At 30.8% G+C, this 26,795-nt stretch overlaps 1 protein-coding gene and 4 non-coding genes across 6 annotated transcripts; all 5 read left to right on the forward strand.

The window, feature by feature from the left end:
- Positions 1–736: 736 nt before the first annotated feature.
- LOC127720132 (protein RER1-like) lies at positions 737–26,795 on the forward strand. Of its 2 annotated transcripts, none has more exons than XM_052226572.1 (7): positions 737–928; positions 5,701–5,777; positions 9,003–9,107; positions 9,960–10,059; positions 10,296–10,374; positions 24,486–24,621; positions 25,050–26,795. In XM_052226572.1, the coding sequence occupies exons 2-7, from the start codon at positions 5,709–5,711 to the stop codon at positions 25,140–25,142; spliced, it is 582 nt and encodes a 193-aa protein (XP_052082532.1). In that variant the 5' UTR covers positions 737–928; positions 5,701–5,708; the 3' UTR covers positions 25,143–26,795. The 2 variants fall into 2 exon arrangements, with proteins under 2 accessions (XP_052082532.1, XP_052082531.1); XM_052226571.1 differs by having other exon boundaries at positions 737–907.
- On the forward strand, positions 14,611–14,744 carry LOC127721033 (small nucleolar RNA SNORA35). The gene has a single exon (XR_007991048.1). It is a non-coding gene; the product is annotated as a small nucleolar RNA SNORA35 (small nucleolar RNA).
- Positions 15,986–16,118, forward strand: LOC127721034 (small nucleolar RNA SNORA35). Its single transcript, XR_007991049.1, has one exon. It is a non-coding gene; the product is annotated as a small nucleolar RNA SNORA35 (small nucleolar RNA).
- Positions 17,271–17,404, forward strand: LOC127721031 (small nucleolar RNA SNORA35). The gene has a single exon (XR_007991046.1). It is a non-coding gene; the product is annotated as a small nucleolar RNA SNORA35 (small nucleolar RNA).
- Positions 19,304–19,435, forward strand: LOC127721032 (small nucleolar RNA SNORA35). The gene has a single exon (XR_007991047.1). It is a non-coding gene; the product is annotated as a small nucleolar RNA SNORA35 (small nucleolar RNA).

Below are 26,795 nucleotides of genomic sequence, written 5' to 3' on the forward strand. Positions count from 1 at the left end.
CATACAGATAACTTGGTTCATGAACACTTCTTCTTCTTCAAAATATTGTCCACATTCAACATGATGAATATTCTGGCAAGAATATTCAATGCAAATCAAAAGAAAAATAATTATCTGGTAGCATCAATACAACATAAATATTTCGGCGGAATTTTCAACGAGCTTTAACATAATTAATTCAAATAATTTATATTATATAAGACAACAAAATAAAATAGAAATCAGGGCGAACGGACTCGGTGCGAACAGGAATTAGGGCGAACAGGTATTAGGGCGAAAAGGTACAAGGGCTAAAAGATTTCTGACTTCGTCCCCTTTCACAGGTAACACCTGCCTCATATTAGTTATTACGGTGGTTGAATTTCCTGTTATTTATTCATCTTCCACGCACGAACTTGTCTCAGAAAAAATTATATATCTGCAGACGGTTGTACGAACAATTAGCCTAATGGGTCATTAAGTCTTCATAATGAAGACTTAATGACTCATTAGTCTGACTAATGACACGTTCGTACAACCCGGCGGTTGCTGTACATTAACCTCAGTTTCAGGTATAAAGATGTGTTTTTTTTCTGAGACAAGTGCGTTTGCCCATCCACAAGAACATGCGGTCATCCGATGTTCACTACTTCAGTACTTTGATTTACCGCTGCTAACAGGCCTATGCTACACAAATATTAGTGGTGCTCCAGGAGGCGGAGGGATTTATAATTAAGAATAAGTGACAGGATCGGATTTTCAACATGCGCATGCACTGTTGTAGCGGAAGTGAAGTGGAATCCATTCGTTCATGAACCTGGAGATGCAACGTGGCTAATTATGAGAAATTCTCTATTTCTAGAATATTCAGACACATAATTTATGAAATAATTTGAAAGATTAAATCCATCATAAAAGATAAGTCCAGGTAAACACCATACAAAAGCACGTAAGAGACAATATAATAACTGCTTCTGACACTGTACAAAGTACCGGCACATCGTAAATAATTTTATCCTTTTGGAGTTCTGTATCCCAAAAAGGGATTACAGTTCAGTGATAATCGAATCTTTTCTCGAAAGCACTGTTTGGAATTCGTTAAGTTAATATACCACAGGATTTGTGCATCTTGTTTATATGATCAAGAAATTGCCGGAATGGCAATAAAAATCATTTTTTGAGGGGTATGATTTATAGAGAGGTGAAAGATACCAAAGAGATCATGATAAATCGGACTAATAAGTCGAAAAACAAACTCAATGCCATGACAAAGAAAGACCAAAAACAACATTATTAAACACCACATAAAAAACTGACGATATAATCTTCAATTTGTTGAAGGTGGTCACTACATATATGGTAGAAGACAAAGTGAGAAGACATTAACATGAACTACACTAAAAACCAGCGGTGATCTCAGGGGCTCTGGAAGGGTAAGCTCCAAGCAGATCCTGCTCCACATGTGTCACCTGATGTGTTGCAACTGAAGATGATTGCTGGCGCAAAACTCTCCTCCTAACCAGGGACTGGTGTAACAGTACAACATAAAAACAAACTTTAAAAGTCAGTTGAAAAGAGCTTAACTCATCATATTGAGATATACAGCACAAAAAGACTCAAAAGTACAGATCTGAGAGTTCTTGCAGTTACTGAAAGCTAGTTCAAAGCCAATAAGAACTAATAAAAAAATCATCTTAAGGACTTGTTTCAAAATTCTGTAATTTGTCCGAACCAAACTGAGGGATAAGGTATTTAGAAACTGAAAATAAATTTCACATTTACAAGTTACCATTGCAACAAACCATGATGAAAATTGTATATTTTGGATTGAAAAAGTACATGCGCCCCAAAGAAACAACTTTATATTTAGTGTGATTATATAAATAGCTTCAATAAAGCATCAGCATGTTACATTTTGAAATTGAAAGGCATCTTGATCAATTATATCTGGGGGACAATAAAGGACAATGCTTCTGGTATATCCATTTAAATTTTGTCTTTAATTGTGACTGTTCTTTACTTCTATACCACCTGTTACTTAATGAAATGTACTCTTTAGAAAGGTGGAAATAAAAAGCACTGTTTGATAATCATCACTATTGAAACAAGTACATACTATCCATAAGTCTTTGAATTTAAATATTAATAAAGTTATCAAACACAACCTTTAAAGGTGGTATTTATGTTTCAATTGGCAAATATAATTTTTATTAATAATTATATATAACCCACCTTAAATAATAAAAGAAAATCTTTAACAAAAATTCTGTTTCTATCAGATGCATCTTGGAATATGTTAGCCTTTATTTAAACATGTCTGTAATAACATTTCATTACTTATAGAAAGGGTCATCCCATTTCTTCCTTTGATATTAAATAATATACTGATTTTAATTGTGAATTTGTAATTTGAAAGATGTAAATAAAAGTCAATAAAAAAAGTCTAATTTGGCCATTGGAAACTTTCTTAAGGTGGTACCTAACACTACAGGGAGATAACTCTGTAAAAATCAACTTAACGTTTTAATCACGTTGTATTGTTAAGGAAATATTAAGCTTCTCAATGATCAAAATTAGTGTTTGTCAAACTGCTATATAACCAATGAAATTTTTCTGATAAAGTGGTTGGTTGAAATTTTTTGAAATTTTTGTATTTTTGTCAAAGGGTCAAAGTAAACATTTTGTCAAAATTTCATGAAAATAAAACGAGCCAAATTAATATTGGTCAAGGTGTTGGGTACCACCTTAAACATGTGTTTGTTAATTATGAAGTTGTAAGGGAAAAACATAACTAGTTTGAGTCAAACAACTAAAAGTGAGAGAAAAGATATACCTACCGTGCTTAATTGTACATACTTATTCTTAAAAGAAAAGGTGGAGAGGGATGGTAATGAAATCAAATTATTTAAATTATCAAGGCATTTTAATTTTTAAAGCTTCATAAAAAAAAATACTTATTTCATTTTCTGATAATGCATATGTATAAAAAAATGCAGGTCTTTGTCTATTAAATATAATATAACCAACATGGCAGTTATAAGTAAATGTAACATTATGTCGCAAACGCAGAATGTGAATCTAATAATATCGCGCGCTTACCGAAGCCAGAGCTCCAGGTAAGAATTCACAAATTGGGGTTTTTACCCACCATTTTTTTATGTAATTGGATGATAAAGTTTTTTAATTGCATTATCAATTCCAATTCACCCCTCAAGCAAATATCAAATTGGGTTTTTCAACAACAAGCTCCTTAATGTATTGGGTTTTTTCAACAACAAAATATTGAATATTTAGGCATGTTATAATCACATTATATCAACCCCAGATGTGTTTCCATCTTAAATGTGTTTCTTTCTTTGTATATGTGCTTAGCTGTTTTATTTGGTTTATTCACTGACGAGCAATTGAACGTTTAATTTGTGTCCCGTTTTAAACGTTCTGTCAGTCATTGTCAGTTTTGTATTTTCTCAAAACTTATGTAAACTGCAGCTGGTGTCACTAGTTGGACAGTAACTAATTGCCTTTCTAGATCCCATATGATCACCCTACAGTTTATAATTATAGTTGGGGTAGGTGTGGCTAAGTGTTTAGATTTTTATGTAATATATGTGAAATTTAGGTGCTGTAAGAAAGTTTTGCCAGTCCTTTCACCTATTTGCCAGATCTACTTTTTAATAAAAATAAAAAGAAGTTCCCAGATTTAAGATATACCCCAAAACCTTGAGATTTATAGGGTGGTTTAATGATGGAGACCACATTCAACTTAAATTTACAAATAATTCTGCAACATCAAGTAAATAAATGACAATGTTATACTGCACTTGCCAATAAGACAACTATCTTAAGCATCCAGAACAATTAGACCAAAACAAAGAAAGTGTCAAGCTGCATAATTTGACGTAAAAAACGGATATGTGTATTCATTCATCAACTAAAATGAAAAAAAGTTATATATAATTATAAACTGTTTTTGTTTAATTCAATTTACATAAATCTGGGTTAAGTTGTCCCTTATCAGAACTTTTGGTTTCCGATGCTTTCCAACTACATATCATGTCATAATTGATTTGGCCTTTCACTTTTTATTCCAACTGATTTCGTTTTTGACAAAACCCCGTGTTTATCGTTCTATAGCAATGTTCTCGTACCTTCAAACACGCCCGTGCGTTCAATGGACGCTTCCTAAAATCACTAGCTGAGTCTTGTTATCATTATAACTTTCCCTCAGCTATCATAAAGAAGCCGAAAACATGCTTCTATTCAATATTTTTATCGGACATTTACTTTAGTTTTAATTCATTGTATGTTATGATAAATCCCAAGCAATTCGAAAAAATATGACAGCATGTCACATGCTAATTGGATAAACGCCGAGAAGATCGAAATATTTTCATAAACACGTGTACCTTTTGAGCAATGGAAAATTCCAACAGGGACCCATTACAGCTACTTGATGCAGGGCTCTATTTTAAGAACGAAAGGACATTTCCAATTATAAATATTATAAAAATAGATTTACGCGACGGCTGTAATCAGACAAGGGTAAATAACGCAAACAATAGCAAATAAAAGCGTTAAGAACTCATGGTTTTGGCATATAATTGGGTTTTCCTTTGAATTAATTGGGTTATTGAACCCTGCAATGGGCAATTGCATTGGGTTTTTAATTATTTGTATTGCGTGATCACGCAAATACGCAGCTTATCTGGAGCTCTGCACAGTGCTATCAAAAAATCCTGGGGAGAACACTGTATATTTTATTCTAATGGTCTATTTCCAACAAGGACTGAGACCAATAACCTGCACATTATCAACCCCTGGAAAACACATTGAAAAAAGGAAAAAAAATCTTTACAATCAAAGTTGTTAAGGTTTGGTACAATACAGGGATTTTACAAGCTAAGTGCCAGATGGAAAAAACATTAACCATTCTTAGATTCAATATTACTAGAACACACCCGCGAAATCGCGGGCATTTAGAGTGCTGTTGATGGTATGTAAACTGTTGTAGGATGAATTTTTGTAAAAGATTTTATGACTGGAGTATTTCAGGAAAGTTATCAAAAGTCAAAGGTACTTGGGGACAGTGCAATTTTTTTAACCCTCCCCCTTTTTCCAAAGTCCGTTATTTGTTTGTTGTTTTTTCTGTTAATTTCAATTATATTAGCGTTTTTTTCTGTACACTAGGAACATACATAATAACATATACTATATAAATACAGTTTATTTGGTATTTATTATCAATCCATGGAATTAAACTTGGAATTGATAGCAAATAGCAAATACACTGTATTTATATAATATACATGTATGTTTGTTCATAGTATACAGAAAAATGCGAAAATACTAATTGTCCTGTCCCCTTGTACCTATGAAAATAATGTGTAAGTTTAAGTCCTAAACGGAAGTCTTATCTATAACTTAAAAGTCAGTCCGAGGACGGAAACAATATCCGGACGTCTTTATTTTGGTTTTTCTCCCAAAAAAACCCAAACGAAATATTTATAAGCGAGGATGACAAATGCAACTATGCATGGTACCTATAGGACATAGAAGCATGATGATTGATTTAATGTGGAAGGAAGAGAAGCGACACACAAAATGAGGTCTTCTCATTTAATAGTATAGATATGAATAACTATAGATTAATTTTTATACATAGAACATTCGTTTTTTCAAGTGTAGTCTAAATTAAATAAAATACAACTATTTTCTTTTTAGGTAAAAATATGGAGGCCATTGATACCCCACCTTCACAGCCTGGTGCAGTTACTATGTTTTTTAAAAGACTAGGGGAGGTAAGTGGTAACAGTATGATAAATATATAAAATGTACATCTAAGTGTCTGAATAAATGTACTTTTTGTGTCTGAAATATTTGTGTGTGAAACAAACTATGTACGTGCTTACAAATGTTTTAAGGTAGATTAACTGTATACCACCATCTTCAGTGTTCCAGCTAGGATTTCAAAAGGGCAGGGTACCAATCCTGAAAAAGGGCATTTAATGCGTGACATGATAATATGAAAAGGGCATGTTTTAATAAAGGTATTAATCAAACATTGTATTTATTCATTGAATCACTGGTTATATATATACAAGAACAACATCATAAGCCATATAAAACTCTATCTCTACTTTTTAGGCTGAAAAACTTGTCAAACACCCTGTCACACAAGTTTTCAAAGCATGCATTGCTTGACACAGTTAAGCTTTATATGCAGTGTGTTTTGAAAGGTGTCCTGGTTCATTCTGTTTCTATGGTCACACTTTACAAGTTTTACCTTTGAAAGACCCTTTCTACCTCTGCTGTGCTTAAAGGCAATACAGCATAAAAAAACAGCTGTGCTCAGTAAACACAATGTTAGGAATTAGTGAACAGTGAAAATTTGTATTAAAAATAAAGAATACAGAAAAGATGACCAAGGCACCCTATCAACCCTGCTACTAAGACCCTCTTTAACTTTTCCCATAACTCAAAAGACCTTAACATATAAATTCTAAGGCCAGAAGTATGTAGACATATTTTAGAATATCTTTAGTAAGTAACTCAATGCTAGGAAAAAAATAGGTTGAGTTATCTTTCTTTATTCGGGTGTGCTCCTTCTTTGGAGGATTATAAACAGTACGTAGAAAATGGTAAATACGATCAACAATGGCGGTCGATTTTGTTATTTTCGTATAAAAATGAGGGCAGTCTAAGACAAATACGTCTGAATTGCTATTTTTTTTTACGGAAAACGAGTAAAACGATGTTTTTAGCAAGTTGATTATGGTTTTCGTCTCTCCTATCATTTACGTTTTATCTATGAAACTACGGTAAACATTGCAAATTGTCCGGAAGTTGAACATTTCTTCAAAGACAAATGCCGACTGACCGATTCTTTTTGAATTAATTAATGTTGATGATCATTAATGACCCATCCGATAAATGGATTAGCTGTAACAACAAATTATGACACCTGTTGTAACCGTTGATTAGTTTGGGTTTGTAAACAAAGTCATAAACTTGTCGCCAGGTAAAATTTCGTAATTGGCGTCTCACAACTGGGACTATTATACTAATAATAGTATAATAGTCCCAGCTCACAACGAACAAAAAAATATGCAATCGATCTTCAAAAAGGCAGGGCGCCCTGGAAACTGTAAAAAGGGCACAGGGCGGCACTCGGGGAAAGGGCGGGCGGACCGCCCTGTGAAAACGGCCTAGCTGGAACACTGATCTTTTGATTGTTTAAAACAGCAGTACACAATTCCCTAGTTCTTTGTTAAGTCTGCAAATTTTGAGACACGATGAACAATAATATATAAGACGGTTTATTTGAAAAAAGAAAATTAAGTGATTTAATGTATTAATTAGACTGTTTTAACAAATACCAAATATTTGTTTTTGTTCGAATCAATTTTTCAAGTTAACCATTTAAGGAGAGATAAGTAAACTCGAGTAGTAAATTTTTTTTTAAGGAATGTTAAAGAAATTTACATTTTTTTACTTGTAGCAAGGAAACAATGTCAGTGACACCATTTTTTCTTTTCTTAAAGCATATTATAATACCTATCTTCTCACATTTTTTTCAAAATTGAGTCTCCTAGATTTTTTTTCATTCACCAAAAAGTGTTTCTGAATAATCTATGCAAATTTTGCACAACTTGTTGCTTGAATAATCGCATGGTGACCCATATTTATTTTTTGTTAAAGGTATGGTTAAATCTACGTTTTGGCATTTTTAGTATAAGAAAATTCTACCTGAGGAAATATATACAAATGATCCAATGCAACTTGAGTTTGTTATCAGTGCTCTCCTAAGTATTTCAAGATGGTTTTGTACTGTTTTTGTTCTGTAAAATAATAGCATTTATACATCTTTTCATATATCATTGTGATAAAAGCAAGGTTTCCCATGGGTCAATTTTCTTTATTGCCACCTTTTGTTAAAATAATAATTTTTTCACCACTCAATTTTTTCTCGCCAACTACACATGCTACATGTAACAAAAGCATAATTTTCGTTTAAAATTTTCTTAAATGTCTTGCTAACAAACAAAAAATCAGCTTGCAGCATGGTTGTCTAATGTTTTAAAATTCTACAAATCTTATTTTTTAATCTACATCGTAATAAATAAACACTCAATACTAAACAAACAGTTCCTTTTTAAAGGATAATTTAAAATTGCAATATAAATCATGAAATCATATAAGCTTCAAACATGTGCGTCTATAAAACGATTGCGAAATACCCACTTCAAACAATTATTTCTATCAAAGTTGTAAAAAATCCCTTATGTGACGTGACGCAATTTATCACAAAAATTTCATTAAACAATACAATGAACACCTTTATGAATAATTCCATTGTTGCCAATAGCTGCTTCTGCTTCGACAATGTATTAGTTTGTGAGTAGGTCGATCAGATTATGGGGAACCACTAGTGATTAGTCAATGATATTTGGTATGCAGTTGTATAAGCATTGGCACATCTCATTTCCATAGATATTTTTTGGCCCCGCTCCCGTAGTCATGGTCTATTGACTTTAAAACATTTGCTTAGTTTATGTATGAGTTTGTGATTAGATCAGTTTATGGGATCCTCTAGTGGTAGGTCAATGATATTTGGTATGCAGTTGTATTAGCATTGACACATCTCATTTCCATGGAGATTTTTTGGCCCTGTACCTTCAGCCATGGTTCATTGACTGAATATTTTGCATAACTTACATGTAAAAGTATTGCTATTTGCATTTTACTATCAAAATGATAAAAAGGCAAGATATATTTCTGTGTTAACAGTTTATTTGTCCTTCATCCGTAAGTCACAGGGCATATTTACACATGATGGCTGATCAATATTTTGGTTAGATTACATGACAGGCAATGATGTTTAAATAGGGCAGACTGCTTAACACTTCAATAGAATAAATCTAAAGAGAACAAAATGAAGTGGTACACATCGGAGGAATTATCTATAAAATATAATACATTTTGATAGTCAACATTTGGATATATTTTTGTACAATTAATTTCAGATCCAGCAAGGCTATTTAGACAAAGCCACCCCTCATTTGGCAGCTAGATGGATATTCTTAATCGTATGGTTTTTGCTGTATGGTGTGAGGGTATACTTTTTACAGGTATGTTTTTAACTTTAAATTGATACATATAAAAATGAGGAGATGTGGATGTGGTATGACTGCCAATGAGAGAACTATCCACCAGAGATAAAATAAAGTTGCAGTAAGCAATTATGTCAACCAATCAGAAAACAAGAAATATGACTAGACTTGTATTGATATGTTTGGTCAATAAGGATTGCATATAATGTAGATTCAAATCAATGATCACAAATGAAACAAAATCTAGAAGTAGGAAGAACAAATCAATACTATTAGACATAATTATGCTTTGATAGAAAGTAAACCCACCCCTTAATGGGAATTAAACTGGTCCAAAAACAAAATGGCAATGCTTTATATTATATTTTGATCCTCAAAGTCAGTGATTTCTGTATCCTACATGTCCTTTGAAATAGAGTAGACCATCTGAAATAGATATATTGTACAAAAATCAGAAGGAGCACAAATACTACACTAACATAAAATTAACATACACCAACAAATCATGTGCCAGAGAACTAATGATTGAATGTTGCTTGCTTAATGTCTGACGATGAATATACAAATTTGATAGCATTCATACTTGTAACATCAGTAGCTCATGTGCTGTACTTGTACATGGCATAAAAAGTGTATATGACAATAATATTAAGATCTTGCTGATTACTATTCTTTAACAAAAGGTGTACATGTAAAATAGAGCGAGTTCTTAAAAAGTTTTATGAATCCTTTGTCCATTAAGTTTTGGTGCGGATGAAATTGAACTATATACACATTATTATGGACATCATAATATGATTTATTTAACATTGTTAGTACATTTAGTTAACCACCATTATCTAAATTACAAATGTTTGACTATATTTTCAGGGGTGGTATATAATCACATATGCCTTAGGAATTTACTTACTAAATTTATTCATAGCTTTCTTAACACCACAAGTTGATCCTGCTATTATGGATGATGAAGGTAAGGAAACAAATTATGACCATTTCATTTAGATATTTCAGCATACATCATACATATTGTAGCAATAAACAGCCATATCTTTATAAAATTTAGCAATATATTCAGAGTTCACTGAAATTAATCTCTGTTAAAAGTTCAATCACAACATTTACAATCTTATGTAAGGCATATCGTGACGTTTCAACAGTTTTGATTGGATATTGGTTAAAACAAAATTATATTTTCTATATTTTCAGAGGATGGTCCTTCATTACCAACAAAGTCCAATGAAGAATTTAAACCTTTTATGAGAAGATTACCAGAATTTAAATTTTGGTAAGGAATTCTGATACTGTGAAAAGATATAGAAGTAAGGAGATGTGATATGATTGCTAAGGAGACCACTTTCCACTTGAGACCAACTTATTTTTATCATCAAAAATAATAAAAATGGTTTTTGTTGGTAATGCACAACCTAGAGCCCATTTACAATTTTCTTTGAGTAACTGGGTGTAGAAGTTGTGCCAAATTAATTGGTAGATATAGTCAAAGAATTCTGTTCATATTCATGTCTAGTTTTCTTGCTTATTCTGCAAACATTTGATATTATATATCTGTATCAATTTTGCTAAAGAAGATGTAAATAAGCTAGCTATTAAACTTTTTTTTCTCACTAATACAGAATCATAAATTTGTGTCCCTGATTATCAAAGCTATTGCTTCAATGTACAGGAATAACCCAACACATTACAACAATTTGTAAATATTATCTCACAAAAACCTTTCAAGATGGAAACAAAGGAAATCTGGCAACCCAACAACACAAGTAACCAAAAGACATTTGAAAGATTCCTTAGTAGCATGGCAGATTAATTTTATTTCAGAAATAATTTTTGGTGCTTTGAAAATGCAATCTTTTTTTTTTTTACCATCACCTAGTCAGTCCAGCTGGTGAGGGATTATAATTCTGCAAGAGTACCATTATACTGACATGATTTAATTGTGAATTTCCATTTCATAAATATGTATACTGTATTTGAACTAAAACTAAACTTGCAGTTAAAGAAGAGTGACATCAGTTTGTTAAACACATTTCATAGATACTTTCATATAATTAAAAGTGTAATTTAGATGTAAGTAATGTTGTATTAAAAATCATACCTTTTCGATATTGAGGCATAGCAGTATGTGTATTCCTAAACATTACTAAGATAGCTTGTGAAAGTTACGAATCATAAAAAGTTTCTGACAATTACACATGAGCACAGCCTCTTATCCACTTTTATCTTTTGCCAAGTAAGTGGATTTTTAAACTTTGCAAAATTAAATGCAGATAGAAAAGGGGTTTTGAACATATATTGTTCATTTCCCTTGCTTGATCTGCAAACATGCCTTTAATGTGAAATTAAAATCGCTTCACATCTTCTATATGAATTAAAATTAATGTTCTATTTTGTAAAAATGCCAAGATTGCATTTGACAAGGGTCCAATGGTTAAACTTGACTGAATGTCTGAATTTTGGAATTGTTGGTAACAAATTTATCAATCCTCCAGTGAATTTTGTTTTGTCAGTAAATAATAATAATTCTAAAACTACATAAGCTCTCTACTGACTCAGGGTATGTAAAATTTACCTAAATTATATGAAAGATTGTTGTTCAATTAAAATATATGCCAAATTGTTTTTGAATATTTTAGATTAATGGTATAAGAATTTGAAACTATACACATCGAAAGGTTAAGCAACCATCAATCAATCAATCGAAAGGTTTTTAACGAAATCTTTATTATTATTACATTTTTAAACAATTCTAAGTGACTTGAAGACAGGCTACTTTTTTATTAGATAATTTTCCGATTTATAGTTTAGTGTTATGGCATTTCAATCATAAAAAATTGTTTTTTTTTTAATTGTCACAAATGAATAAAGTAAGCTTTGTTCCAATTTGATTGTTTTAAAATAAGTAATTCTAGAGTTATGGTACTTTATTGTCTCTAATACTGATAATGGTTTTTAAGTGATAAATGCACAACCTAGAGCCCATTTACAATTTTCTTTGAGTAACTGGGTGTAGAAGTTGTGCAAAATAAATTTGTAGATATAGTCAAAGAATTCTGTTCATATCCATGTTTAGTTTTCTTGCTTATTCTGCAAACATTTTTTTTATTATCATGATTATAGCTGTGTATGATCTTTGCTAACAAAAGGTGTTAGTGATTTTTGAAGAAATTTTTTTCACTTATAAAGTTGTAATAATTTGTGGTCCTTTATTGGTATTAATGTCTCAAAGTAGAGTGTTCAACAATGAGGAAGAATTCTATACATCAAAACAATTTTTAAATATTCTCTCACAATAAATCTGTTTTGATGTGGATAGAGGAGATGTGCAGTTTGTGTCAATAAGACAGCAACCCAACAACAAAAATAGCCAAAAGACATACAAGTAGGGGAACAGATGTTATTCTTTGAAAGGATTCATGCTGACAGAAAATGATATCTTAAATCTTTACAACCACCAAATCAGTCCTGCTGTTGATGAATTGAAATTCTTTGAGGGTAGTAACATGGTACCGGTAGATGGTACTTTGTACTGACATGATTTTTGTATGTTTTGATTGTAAATTTTCATTTCATAAACACTGTAATTGTACTAAAAATTAAGGTTGCAGACTAGAGTAATACTAGCTAATTAAACACCTGTTTATATGTGTCTCCATAGTTTTAAAATGTTATTTATAAAAGTGTATTGTTGTGGTCTTAAAATTTAACATTGTCTACACAAAATCATAGCAGTTTGTCTTTTCCTTGTAATTATCAAGATAGCAAGTGAAAATCATTTATGAAAAGAAATTAACAGAACCATAATAAGCACAGCCTCTTATCCACTTGCCTCTTTTCCAAAGTAAGTGGATTTTAAAAACTTTGCAAAAGTAACTGCAGGTAGAAAAAGGATTTTGAACATACTTTGTACATATTCCTTGCTTGATCTGCAAACATGCCTTCAATTTCAAAATAACATTTTTATACGACCGCAAAAATTATAAAATTTGGTCATATATTGGTATCACGTTGTCGTCGTCGTCGTCAGCGTCGTCCGAAGACACATAGTTTCCGGATAATAACTTAAGTATAAGTAAATAGAAATCAATAAAATTTTAACACAAGGTTTATAACCACTAAAGGAAGGTTGGGATTGATTTTGGGGGTTATGGTCCCAACTGTTTAGGAATTAGGGGCCAAAAAAGGGCACAAATAAGCATTTTTGAAGTTTCCAGACAATAACTTGTGTTAAAGTGTATGAATCTCTCTGAAATTATACCACAAACTTTCATACAACAAAGGGATGGTTAGGATTGACTTTGGGGGGTTATGGCTCAAAGCATTTAGTAATTAGGGGCAAAAAAAGGGGAAAAACAAGGGTTTTTCTGCTTAAAGGACAATGGAGACAATTTAAAAGCAGTGTAAGGGAGGTTATCCAATTCAAATTAAAGAACACTGTTTGATTACCTCCCTTACACTGCTTGTAAATTATTTATTAAGAAATGATGATTGTCTTGAGGTGATTAGCTGTCAATTTTTTTTTGGCAGTTTCTATTAATTAATATTAATTTTAGCCATGAGTATGTATGTCATTTTATATTTTAAAACTTTTTATGATGTATTTAAATGGGTAATTTTGGTTGCAAACTGCATTAGAAATTTGAGATACTGACCATATCTTGAGGGAAAGAATTTTTTTGGGGAATAAGGGAAATGGGGGAGGTGAAAAAAATTGGAGGGGGGGAGACAATTTTTCTCATTTCAGATTTCAGAAATTAAAAGGAAATTTCTTCAAATATTTTTTTGGGGTTAATATTCAACAGCTTAGTGTATTGCACAAAAGCAAAAAACCGGGGTAAAATAAATTTTTTTTGGTAGGGGGGAGGGGGGGGGGGTCAATTCGCAACAGCATAGTGTATTGCACAAAAGCAATAAATTGAATATAAATTCAAATCATATAACCAATTTGAAGTTCTTTTGACTACAGTTATTTTGTGTGAGAAACCTATTATGTGTCAAAAATTTAGTTACAATCCAAATTCAGACCTGTATCAAGCGTGAATATTGTGTCCATTTTGGCCCAACTTTTCAGGGTTGGACATCTGCGGTCATATCCAGCTGCGCTCAGCGAAGCAATTAATTTTTACATATAGCTATGATAATTGTTCTAATAAATTATCTTGCACCTTTGCTAACTCAGGAAATGTAAAACTTTGCTTATTTTATGAAAGACTGTAAGCCAATTAAAGTAAGCACCCATGTGTAATTTTGAAAATTTCAGATAAGTCGTCCAATAGGTATTAGACTTTAAACACCAAAAGCTAGGTCACTTTTTTAATTAATTGTTTATTCTTATGTAATTTTTACACAATTCTTGCTGATTTTTATTGAGGATTCAGATTATAAGTATAGAGTTTGGGGACTTAAATTGTCTTAAAATAAGCAATTTCATAAGTTTGTCTTTTCATTGTAATTACCAAGATAGCTTGTGATAATTATTTAAAAGAAAAAACATTAACATTTACATTATGAGCACAGCCTCTAATCCACTTGCATCTTTTCTTAAGTAAGTGGATTTTAAAACTTTGCAAAAGTAAAACTGCAGGTAGAAAAAGGATTTTGAACATACTTTGAACATATTCCTTGCTTGATCTGCAAACATGCCTTTAATTTGAAAATAAAAATCTTTTACTTATACTTGATAAATTAAAGACATTGTAATATGTTGCGTTTATGCAGATTTAGAGAAAGACATTTATCCAAAGATTAGTCATGTTGAATTGGTAAAAAGATAATTTTTACTTGACTGAATGTTAGAATTCTGGAATTGTTGGTAATAATATTATCTCAATTGTCCAGTAAATTTTTGTTTTGATCAGTTTATACTAATTGTTCCAATGAACTATCTTGCACCTATTCTAACTTCAGAAATATAAAATTTGCTCAATTCTATGAATTACTGTAGTTAAATTAAACTATCTTGCACCTATTCTAACTTCAGAAATATAAAATTTACTCAATTCTGTGAATTACTGTAGTTCAATTAAATTGTATGATGATTGCATATAAGTAGTTGCAGTGTTTACTACAAGATAAAAACTAGGCAATTTTTTAAATGTATGGGTAATTCTAATAAACATAAGGATATTTTTGATGTCATAAAAACTAGTTTTATTTCTATATGATAACTTTCAAATTAGAAGCAGAGAGTTAAGGGACCTCAAAAGGCATTTCCATATTTTAAATGCCACAATTATTATAGTGAGCTCTCTTATTTGATGCTTTTAAAATAGTTATTCCAAAGTTGTGGTACTTTAACTGTCAAAAATGGTTTATGAGTGAGTAATGCACAACCTAGAGCCCATTTACAATTTAATTTGAGTAACTGGGTGTAGAAGTTATGCAAAATAAATTTGCAGATATAGTCAAAGAATTCTGTTCATACCCATGTTTAGTTTTCTTGCTTATTCTGCAAACATTTGATATTATATCTGCTTATGATCTTTGCTAACAAAAAACATTAATGATATTTCTGGAAATCTTTTCTTCACTTATAAAGTTCCAAAAATTTGTGGTCCTTTAAATTTAACGGAATACATGTCTTTCAAGGCAAAGTCTCCAACAATAAAGAATTTTCGAAGTACTCTATACATCAAAACAATTTTACAATATTCTAACAAAAAAGTCTGAAAGATGAATAGATGAGATGTGAGGTATATATGTCAATAAGACAGCAACTCTGACCTCAACAACAGAAATAACCAAACTTATAATTTAAATATGCGTTAAGCTGTGATCATAAAAATCTGACCTTATCAAAACAGTGGCATATCAGTTTATCCTTTCTTATTCATTACCAAAATAGTAAAAGTTGTGATAATAAAAAATATCAACAGTTACATAATAAGCACAGCCTCTAATCCACTTGCATCTTTTCCTAAGTAAGTGGATTTTAAATTTTGCAAAAGTAAAACTGCAGGTAGAATAAGGATTTTGAACAGAATTTGAACATATTCCTTGCTTAATCTGCAAACATGCCTTTAATTTGAAAATAAAAATCTTTTTTCTTATACTTGCTTAATTAAAGACATTGTAATATGTTGCGGTTATGCAGATTTAGAGAAAGACATTTATCCAAAGATCAAACATGTTGAATCCGTAAAAAAGTAATTTTTTACTTGACTTAATGTTAGAATTCTGGAATTGTTGGTAATAATATCTCAATTGTCCAGTAAATTTTTGTTTTGATCCGATTATACTAATTGTTCCAATGAACTATCTTGCACCTATTCTATCTTCAGAAATATAAAATTTACTCAATTCTATGAATTACTGTAGTTCAATTAAATTGTATGATGATTGCATATTAGTAGTTGCAGTGTTCACTGCAAGATAAAAACTAGGCATTTTTTTTTTATATGTATGGGTAATTCTAATAAACATGAGGATATTTTTGATGTCATAAAAACTAGTTTTATTTCTATATGATAACTTTCAATTTTAAAATAGAGAGTTAAGGGACCTCAAAAGGCAATTTCATACATTTTTGAATGCCACAATTATTATAGTGAGCTCTCTTTCTTATTTGATGCTTTTAAAATAGTAATACCAAAGTTATAGTACTTTAACTGTCAAAAATGGTTTATTAGTGAGTAATGCACAACCTAGAGCCCATTTACAATTTAATTTGAGTAACTGGGTGTAGAAGTTATGCAAAATTAATTGGTAGATATAGTCAAAGAATTCTGTTCATACCCATGTTTAGTTTTCTTGCTTATTCTGCAAACATTTGATATTATATCTGCATATGATCTTTGCAAACAAAACATTATTGATATTTCTAGAAATCTTTTCTTCCAAAAATTTGTGGTCCTTTAAATTTAATGGAATCCATGACTTTCAAGGCAAAGTCTCCAACAATGAGATGTACTCTACACATCAAAACAATTTTACAATATTCTCTCACAAAAAAGTCTGAAAGATGAATAGATGAGATGTGAGATATATGTCAATAAGACAGCAACTCTGACCTCAACAACAGAAATAACCAAACTTATAATTTAAATATGCGTTAAGCTGTGATCATAAAAATCTGACCTTATCAAAACAGAGGCATATCAGTTTATCCTTTCTTATTATTACCAAAATAGTAAAAGTTGTGATAATAAAAAATATCAACAGTTACATAATAAGCACAGCCTCTAATCCACTTGCATCTTTTCCTAAGTAAGTGGATTTTAAAACTTTGCAAAAGTAAAACTGCAGGTAGAAAAAGGATTTTGAACATACTTTGTTCATACTCCTTGCTTGATCTGCAAACATGCATTTAATAACAATATAAAAATACTGAAAATATTGAAGTTAGTATACAATTTGTGATAATGCAGAATTTGTGTTAGATATTGATCGAATGATCAAATTGTTTAATCGGTAAAAAGAATTTTATTTTTTGATTGAACATCTGAATTTAAGAATTGTTGGTTATATATAATATCAATTTTCCAGTGAGTTTTTATACGACTGCAACTTAAGTAAATGTAAATAGAAACCTATGAAATTTAAACACAAGGTTAATAACCACAGAAGAAAGGTTGGGATTGATTTTGGGGGTTATAGTCCTAACAGTTTAGGAATTAGGGGCCAAAAAGCGGCCCAAATAAGCATTTTTCTAGTTTCCAGACAATAACTTGTGAAACGGTGTATGGATCTCTCTGAAATTATACCACAAGATTCCATACCACAAAGGGATGGTTAGGATTGGCTTTGGCGGGTTATGGCTCAAACCAGTTAGGAATTAGGGGGAAAAACAAGGATTTTCTGGTTTATGGACAATTAAAAAAAATTACAATGTTATGTTTGGATTACCTCCCTTACACTGCTTTTAAATTATGTATAAAAAAAAATGTTGTATTGTCTTGAGGTGATTAGCTGTCAACTATTTTTGGAAGTTATTATTTTAAAAGGCTGGTTAAGGAATATTAATTTTAGCCATGATTATGTATGTCATTTTCTATTTTAAGACTTTTATGATGTATTTAAATGGGTAATTATGGTTGCAAACTCCATTGGAAATTTGAATTGAGATTATGACCATATCTTGAGGGAAAAAATTTTTTTTTTGGTAAAAGGGGGGCAAGGTGAAAAAAAAATGGGGGCGGGGGGGGGGGGGGGGGGGGGGGGGGGGGGGGGGATGTGGACAATTTTTTTAGATTTCAGAAATAAAAAAAAAGGGGGGGGGGGTCAATTTGCAACAGCATAGTGTATTGCACAAAAGCAAAAAAATTAATATAAATTCAAATCATATAACCAATTCTAAGTTCTTTGACTACAGTTATTCTGTGTCAGAAACCTATTATGTGTCAAATTCATTACAATCCAATTTCAGACCTGTATCAAGAGCAAATATTGTGTCCATTTTTGCCCCAACTGTTCAGGGTTCGACATCTGCCGTTGTATCCAGCTGTGCTCTGCGAAGCAATTTATTTTATTAATCAGTAAAGAATAATTGTTCTAATTAACTATTTTGCACCAATGTAAAATCTACCCAATTTTAAAAAGGACTTGTTCAATCAAAGTAAGAGCCCGTATACTTTTGATGATTTCTGATAAACCAGTATTGGAGTTATTAGATTATCAACATCAAAAGTAGGCCAAATTTTTTTTTAATGAATTGTTTATTCTTATGTATTTTTTGCACAATTCTAGCTGTGATTAAATTTAAGACTATTTGCTTTTTAATTGATGATTTTCAGATTAGTAGTATATAGTTTTGGGATTTTAGTTGTCTATAAATAAGCAATTTCACAAGTACTGAATGTCATAAGTAATTTGTTCCAATTGGATGATTTGAAAAAAGTAATTCCAGAGTTAATTTACATATAATAAATTTGCAGATATAGTCAAAGAATTCTGTTCATATCCATGTCTAGTTTTCTTGCTTATTCTGCAAACATTTGATTTTATATCAGTGAGTTATCTTTGCTAAGAAAAGATATGAATGTGCTTTCTAGAATTTTTCTCGCACCTATTCAGCTGCAAAAATTTGTTTGCCTTGTATATAATTCATGTTTGTCAGAGCAATATCTTTAGCAATGAGAAAAAATCCAACACTTTGCTAAAACCGTCTGCCTCCATTGATATCATATGTTGTCATAACAGTTGTCTTTTCATACTTAATTACACTCAAGTGATTTTAGGGAATAAAAAAAAATTAAGTTACACACATGCACAGCCTCTAATCCACTTGCATCTTCTCAAAAGTAGGTGGATTTAAAAACTGTGCAAAAGAAACTGCAGGTAGAAAAAGGATTCTGAACATACATTATCAGTTTCCCTTGCTTGATCTGCAAACATGCCTTCAATTTAAAAATGAAAATCTTTTTACATACACTTTTTAAATAGAAGGTACATTTAGTGTACTATTTTGTGAAAATTCAAAGTTTGTGAAATAAATTGATCCAAATTTTATGAAGGACTGTTGTTCCATTTGAAGACATATTGAACCCAGGAATAGCACTTTAAGAATGGAATATCCATTCATGCTAGCAACTTGAACATTTCTTAATTATACACTTTTGTTTTGAAAATTTTTAAAAGACAATTTCTTAAGAAATATTTTAAACAACTGAACTTTAATTTTTCTAAAGTGGACCTTAAATTTGTAAGGCCTAAATGTCATGGACCTCTGAAACTAATTTTGAACCCCTGCCTAATGTTTTGATAGCTAGATATTTTAATTGGTTCAGATTCATATTTGTTGAGAGTACTGTTGCTTTTCCTTTCACTATCGTTCACTATCTAAGATATGTATTGTGAAATAGTATTTGCTTTAAATACAGTATGTCAAAAACATCAATCTGACCAGTTCAATATTATTTAACAGTTGTCTTTTCTTTAAAATTTACAGTATAATGATCATGAAAATAGCTAGTAAAAATTGCGACAAGTTATAACATTCACATAAGCACAACCTCAAATCTATTTACATCTTTACTATAGTAACTGGATTTTAAAAACTGTGTCAAATGAATTGCAGGTAGAAAAAGGATTCTGAACATATTTTGTTCATATCCCTTGCTTGATCTGCATACATTTTTAATTTTATTTAGCAAATAAAAATCCAGGTGAAGTGACATGTCTTCCTGCTGTTTGTTAACTTGTACATGTTGGTCTAGTACTGTACAAACCAAGGTACAGTCACATCACTTTAAATAGTTCTATCTAAAATTTAGCTGCTGAATGTTAGGAATTTTAAGCCAACCATCCTTAAGGTGTAATACCACCATTGATTTTCCCCGATTAGTCTTTGTTAAATTTTCACTTTTCAAAAAATTGTGCAGAATTTATCTTTGTTTCAAATAAAGAAATACTTGGCATGAGTAAAGTTTTATCCTATCCAGTACTATAGAAAAAATTTCACATAACATTTCATTGCATATAAGAAAATAACCATCACTGGAAGTTAACCAATCAAATTTTCCCCTTTTATTAACCTGTGTAAAAGCTTTAGTAACCATGTAACCTCAAGTTTCTAAAATATTCTATAGAAACCCCAAATGAAAAAATAATGGTGCTTTTAAATACCCAAGATATATGTTTATGACCCAGAAATGTTTTACTGCAATGAAATGTAGGATTAATTACCTACAACTGTCAAATTCAAGGGAATATTTTTTTTCGACCTATTTTCCTATGCAACAGGATGTGACTTACTATGATTTGGTGGTATTACACCTTAAATTGGAATAAATAATGTAGATTACATTTAATAGTATTACCATATTTAGAATTCAGAAAGCACCCATATAATTTTGATAATTTCGGAATAGTCGTTCCAGTTATGGGACTAAAAATGCGAAAAGCTAGCTCAATTTTTATAGAATACATTGTTTTTTTCTATAACATTTTATACATTTCTAGATGTCATAAAGTTGGGCTACTTTTTTATACAACCGCAAAAAAAATTTTTGGGATCGTATAATGGTATGATGTTGTCTTGTTGTCTGCGTCGTCGTCCGAAGACACATTGGTTTCCAGACAATAACTTTAGTTTAAGTGAATGGATCTCTATGAAATTTTTTAAGAACGTTCAATACCACAAAAGGAGAGTTGGGATTGATTTTGAGGATGATGGTCCCAACTGTTTAGGAATAAGGGGCACAAAACAAGCATTTTTCTCGTTTCAGGATAATAACTTGTGTATTAGTATTTCGATAACTCTGAAATTGTGTCACAATGTTTAATACCACAAGTAGAAGGTTGGGATTCATTTTAAGGGTTATGGGGCCAACAGTTAAGGAATTAAGGGCCAAAAAGGGGCCAAAAACAAACATTTTTCAAGTTTCCAGACTATAACTTGTGTGTAAGTGTATGGATCTCTCTGACATTGTACCACAAGGTTCCATATAACAAAGGGAAGGCTGTGATTGAGTTTGGGGTAAATTGCCCCAAACATGTAGGAATTAGGGGCCAAATAAGGGCCAAAAACAAGCATTTTTCCTGTTTCTAGACAATAACTTGTGTTTAAGTGTATGGATCTCTCTGAAATTGTACTACAATGTTCCATACTACAAAGGAAAGGCTGGGATTGAGTTTTGGGGTTATTGTTCCAAGGGGGGTTTCAAAAAGTTGGGGAGGGGGGGGGGATTTTTTTTTCCAATTTTTTAAGGGATTCAAATTTTTTTTTTAAATTTTTAAAATTTCGAATTTTTAGCTCACCTTGCCCGAAGGGCCAAGTGAGCTTTTCTCATCACTTGGCGTCCGTTGTCCGTTGTCGTCGTCATTAGCTTTTTACAAAATCTTCTCCTCTGAAACCACTGGGCCAAATTTAACCAAACTTGGCCACAATCATCATTAGGGTATCTTGTTTAAAAAATGTGTCTGATGACCCCGCCAACCAACCAAGATGGCGGCCATGGCTAAAAATAGAACATAGGGGTAAAATGTAGATTTTGGCTTATATCTCTGAAACCAAAGCATTTAGAGTTAATCTGACATAAGGTAAAACTGATTATCAGGTCAAGATCTATCTGCCCTGAAATTTTCAGACAAATTTGACAACCTGCTGAATTGGTAATTTTAAGGAAATTTTGCAGTTTTTGGTTATTATCTTGAATATTATTATAGATAGAGATAAACTGTAAACAGCAATAATGTTCAGCAAAGTAAGATCTGCAAATAAGTCATCATGACCAAAATTGTCAGTCGACCCCTTAAGGAGTTATTGCCCTTTATAGTCAATTTTTAACAATTTTTCGTAAATTTTTTTAATCTTTTACAAAAATCTTCTTCTCTGAAACTACTGAGACAAATTTAACCATACTTGGCCATAATCATTATTAGGGTATCTAGTTTAAAAAATTTGTCCAATGACCCTGCCTTCCAACCAACATTGCTGACATAGCTAAAAATAGAACATAGGGGTAAAATGCAGTTTTTGGTTTATATCTCTGAAACTAAAGCATTTAGAGCAAGTCTGACAGGTGGCGAAAATGTTCATCAGATTTAGATTTATCTGCCCTGAAATTTTCAGACGAATCCGACAACCCGTTGTTTGGTTGCTGCTTCTGAGTTAGTAATTTTACAGAAATTTTACAGTTTTTTGTTATTTTCTTAGATATCATTATAATATCTAATACTATTAATTATGATTTTAACCTTATTTTACATGATTTCCAAAGCATCAGTAAATACAGGTGAGCGACACAGGCTCTTGAGAGCCTCTAGTTAATAGTTTCAGGAAGGAATCGTCAATTGCACAGTATTGCGCAATAGATTTGTAAGATCTTTGACCTCATTTTTTGTCGAGCCTTCCACTTTAGTCGAAAAAGCGAGACATAGCGATCCTACATTCCGTGGGCGGCGGCGTCCACAAATATTCACTCTGTGGTTAAAGTTTTTGAAATTTTTATAACTTTCTTAAACTATCCTGGATTTCTACCAAACTTGGACAGAAGCTTGTTTATGATCATAAGATAGTATCCAGAAGTAAATTTTGTAAAAATAAAATTCCATTTTTTCCGTATTTTACTTAGAAATGGACTTAGTTTTTCTGCCGGGAAATATTACATTCACTCTGTGGTTAAAGTTTTTAAAATTTCAATAACTTTCTTAAACTATCCTGGGTTTCTACCAAACTTGGACAAAAGCTTGTTTATGATCATAAGATAGTATCTAGAAGGAAATTTTGTAAAAAAATAAATCCATATTTTCCGTATTTTACTTTTAAATGGACTTAGATTTTCTGCCAGGAAACAACACATTCACTCTGTGGTTAAAGTTTTTAAATTTTAATAACTTTCTCATACTATTTTGGATTTGTACCAAACTTGGACAGAAGCTTGTTTATGATCAAAAGCTAGTATCTAGAAGGAAATTTTGTAAAAAAATAAATCCATTTTTTTCCGTATTTTACTTTTAAATGGACTTAGATTTTCTGCCAGGAAACAACACATTCACTCTGTGGTTAAAGTTTTTAAAATTTTAATAACTTTCTTATACTATTTTGGATTTGTACCAAACTTTAACAGAAGCTTGTTTATGATCAAATGCTAGTATCTAGAAGGAAATTTTGTTTTCTTCCAGTTAACATTACATTCAGTCTGCAGTTAAAGTTTTTAAACATTTATTAGATTCATAAACTATCCTGGATTTTTACCGAACTTGGACAGAAGCTTCTTACAATCAAAAGATAGTATCAAGAGGAATATTTTTATTGATTTACTTCCTCATTTTTGTTGAGCCTGCAATTAACAGAAAAAGTAGGCGAGACACTGGGTTCCGCGGAACCCTTACGAATTTTTTTGTGTCAGAAACCTATATTATGTCAAAAATTTGATCACAGCCCAAATTCAGACAGTATCAAGCTTGAATATTGTGTCCAAATTTGCCCAAACTGTTCAGGGTTCGACCTCTGCGGTTGTATCAGGATGCGCTCAGTGAAGCAATTTTATTATTTGGTGATTATCAGATTATTAGTATGGAGTTATGGGACTTTCGTAAAAAAAAATTGGCAATTTTGTACATTTTTGCTTTTACAATTAATAAAAGTAAGCTCTCTTTCCAATTGAGGGTTTCAAAATTAAATATATGAAGGTTATGGTACTTTTATTGTCAAGAATAATAAATAGTTTTTCTTGAGTTATGCACAACCTAGAGCCCATTTACAGTTTGACTTGAGTAACTGGGTGTAGAAGTTGTGCCAAATAAATTGTAGATACAGTCAAAGAATTCTGTTCATAACCATGTATAGTTGTCTTGCTTATTCTGCAAACATTATATTATAGCTGTATATAATCTGTGCCAACAGAATATGTTAATATGCTATCTAGAAAACTTATTTACCTAATACAGTTCTTTTATTTTTAAATTAGTTTTATTATTATTATATCTTTTTTTGTATTTCAGGTATAGTGCTGTAAAAGCTGTTACTGTTGCTATGATATGTACATGTTTTGATGCATTAAATATACCAGTATTCTGGCCTATATTAGTGATGTACTTCATTTTATTATTTGTTATTACCATGAAAAGACAAATTAAGGTAAGAATAAAATTTGTATTTAAATAAAGAAAATTAAAAAAAACTTGCACAAAAATTTGCACTAATAAACATAAACTTTGATATAAACCTGGTTTCCTCAATCTGCTGTATATTTTAATAGTATCCACATCAGTGGTAATTAAGTACCATTTTAAAAGAAGTTAAATATGTGTATGTTCCAAAAACAATAGAACTTTTATGAACTTCATATCTCCCTGGTCAATCAAGATGAGAAATCACAATATATTAAATTGTTAAAAATGTAAACAAATTTCGGGCTATTTTATAACTTTTTCAGTTACATGGCTCACATATTTAATGCAAATTTCAGCATTAAAAGCAATCGATATTTAGTATTCATATGAGCTTAGTCAGATGTTATGAAGTGTTAAATATTTAACTAATTTCTTACATTTTTCTCCTTGCAGCATATGTTGAAATATAAATATTTACCATTTTCACATGGGAAGAAAAAATATCAAGGAAAAGAAGACACAGGGAAAGTAGTTTATAACAAATGATGTTAGTGACCATTAGTTGTCATTTCATTGTATCATAATTCCATTAAACATCTCTCAGACTAAGGTGATGGCATGGTAGAGTCCACAAGAACAAGGCTGTGAGGAAGGATGCATGTATACTCTTCTGTTAATCCTGTTGTAGACACTATCCTCTAGTCTATTTACTGTTGTTTGATGAACTTCCCGTTAAATTCTAAATTTCAGAGAAGTATTAACAAAAAGAAGCAGGAATTCATTATTTTTTATTGTTTGATTACTTGTAGTTTTGTCTGAAATTGTGTTGAATTTTTATGTTCTTATTTATTGATTGTGTGTTGATTTTTCACTTAGTGGTAAATCCATAAAAAATAATGTTATGTTATTTTCATTGTCAAATACTATTTAATTTTTTCAGTTTCCTTATATTGGAAAAACAAGGCACATTTTAAGTAAAAGAGATTTTTTTTGTCTTTTCCAAATAAAATTGTTACAGTGTGAAAATAAGAAACACATTTATATAATTTTGTCTCCAAGCTTTTAGTATGTTGGTGAATGAACTTTTGTAGAAAGTTCTGTTACAGGTTTTTGATAAATGATAGTGAATATTTAAATCTGTTGGCCGTTCTTTAATATTAAAATATTGGTAAATATTCTTGGATGGTGGAATTTTTTATTGAACATAAAAATGAAATAAAAATTTCACAATATTAAGAATTACCTTTTCATAACATTGCAATTTATTATATTATAAAAAGTCATGAAAGATATTGAAGATCATTTCTGTATATGTAATTGATACAAGTAAATATGTGTATTTTTAAAATCATGATATGTTTCAATGAGTAAGTTAAGTGTATGTATTTGTCAAGTGTCTTTGATAATGATGTAATATTCAATCGGACAGTGTATGGGTTAGTTAATACATCTTTCATATTTATAAATTAGTCACTATTATGAATTTATCTGTAAAGAATAAAGGTGTTTGTGAAAAAAAACAGTTTAAATTTAGAATAGGATTATTTTCATGTTGGGAATAAGTAGAAGTTGATCTGTACTTAAGAAATTTGAATCCAAAGGTTTTTTTTGCACATGTAAAATGTTTCAAATGAAGACATAACATGCTTATTATTTTATCTGCATCTTTTAATTCACAGTAGAAAAATGATATATAGCTTATATGAAGTTTATTTTAACCAGTAAAATGTAGGTATTGGTAAAGTACATTGGTAAGGTGCAACATGCTTATTGATATATATCGCTCTTCTTACTCTCAGTAAGAGAAAAAAAAAACATTTAGAAATTTCTTCGAACAATGAAGTTAAAATTTTAATACAGGGATTCAAAGAGATGACATAATTTTAAGATTATGAAAGTATCTTCCTTGTAGGGAGAATGTGTAATGCTGTCATAAAAGATGATTGACTTTTTTTTTTACACATAAGTTGTCTCCCTTTTCACATGAAACAGTTATGTCCATTAAGACATTTTAAAGGTGGTTGTAATCATTAACAAAGAAAAGATGTGTGTGAGTGCTCATTGCTAATGAATTCGAAAGATTTAAAATGTATTGTTGAAACAAATTTTTATTCACGAGTTATAAATATATATAATGTAAATAATTTAAGATGTGTAAATTTCTTGAATGAAATTTATTAAAGAAAATTATATTATGAA

Source organism: Mytilus californianus, unplaced genomic scaffold, assembly GCF_021869535.1.
Source record: "Mytilus californianus isolate M0D057914Y unplaced genomic scaffold, xbMytCali1.0.p SCAF_11, whole genome shotgun sequence".
NCBI lineage: Eukaryota > Metazoa > Mollusca > Bivalvia > Mytilida > Mytilidae > Mytilus > Mytilus californianus.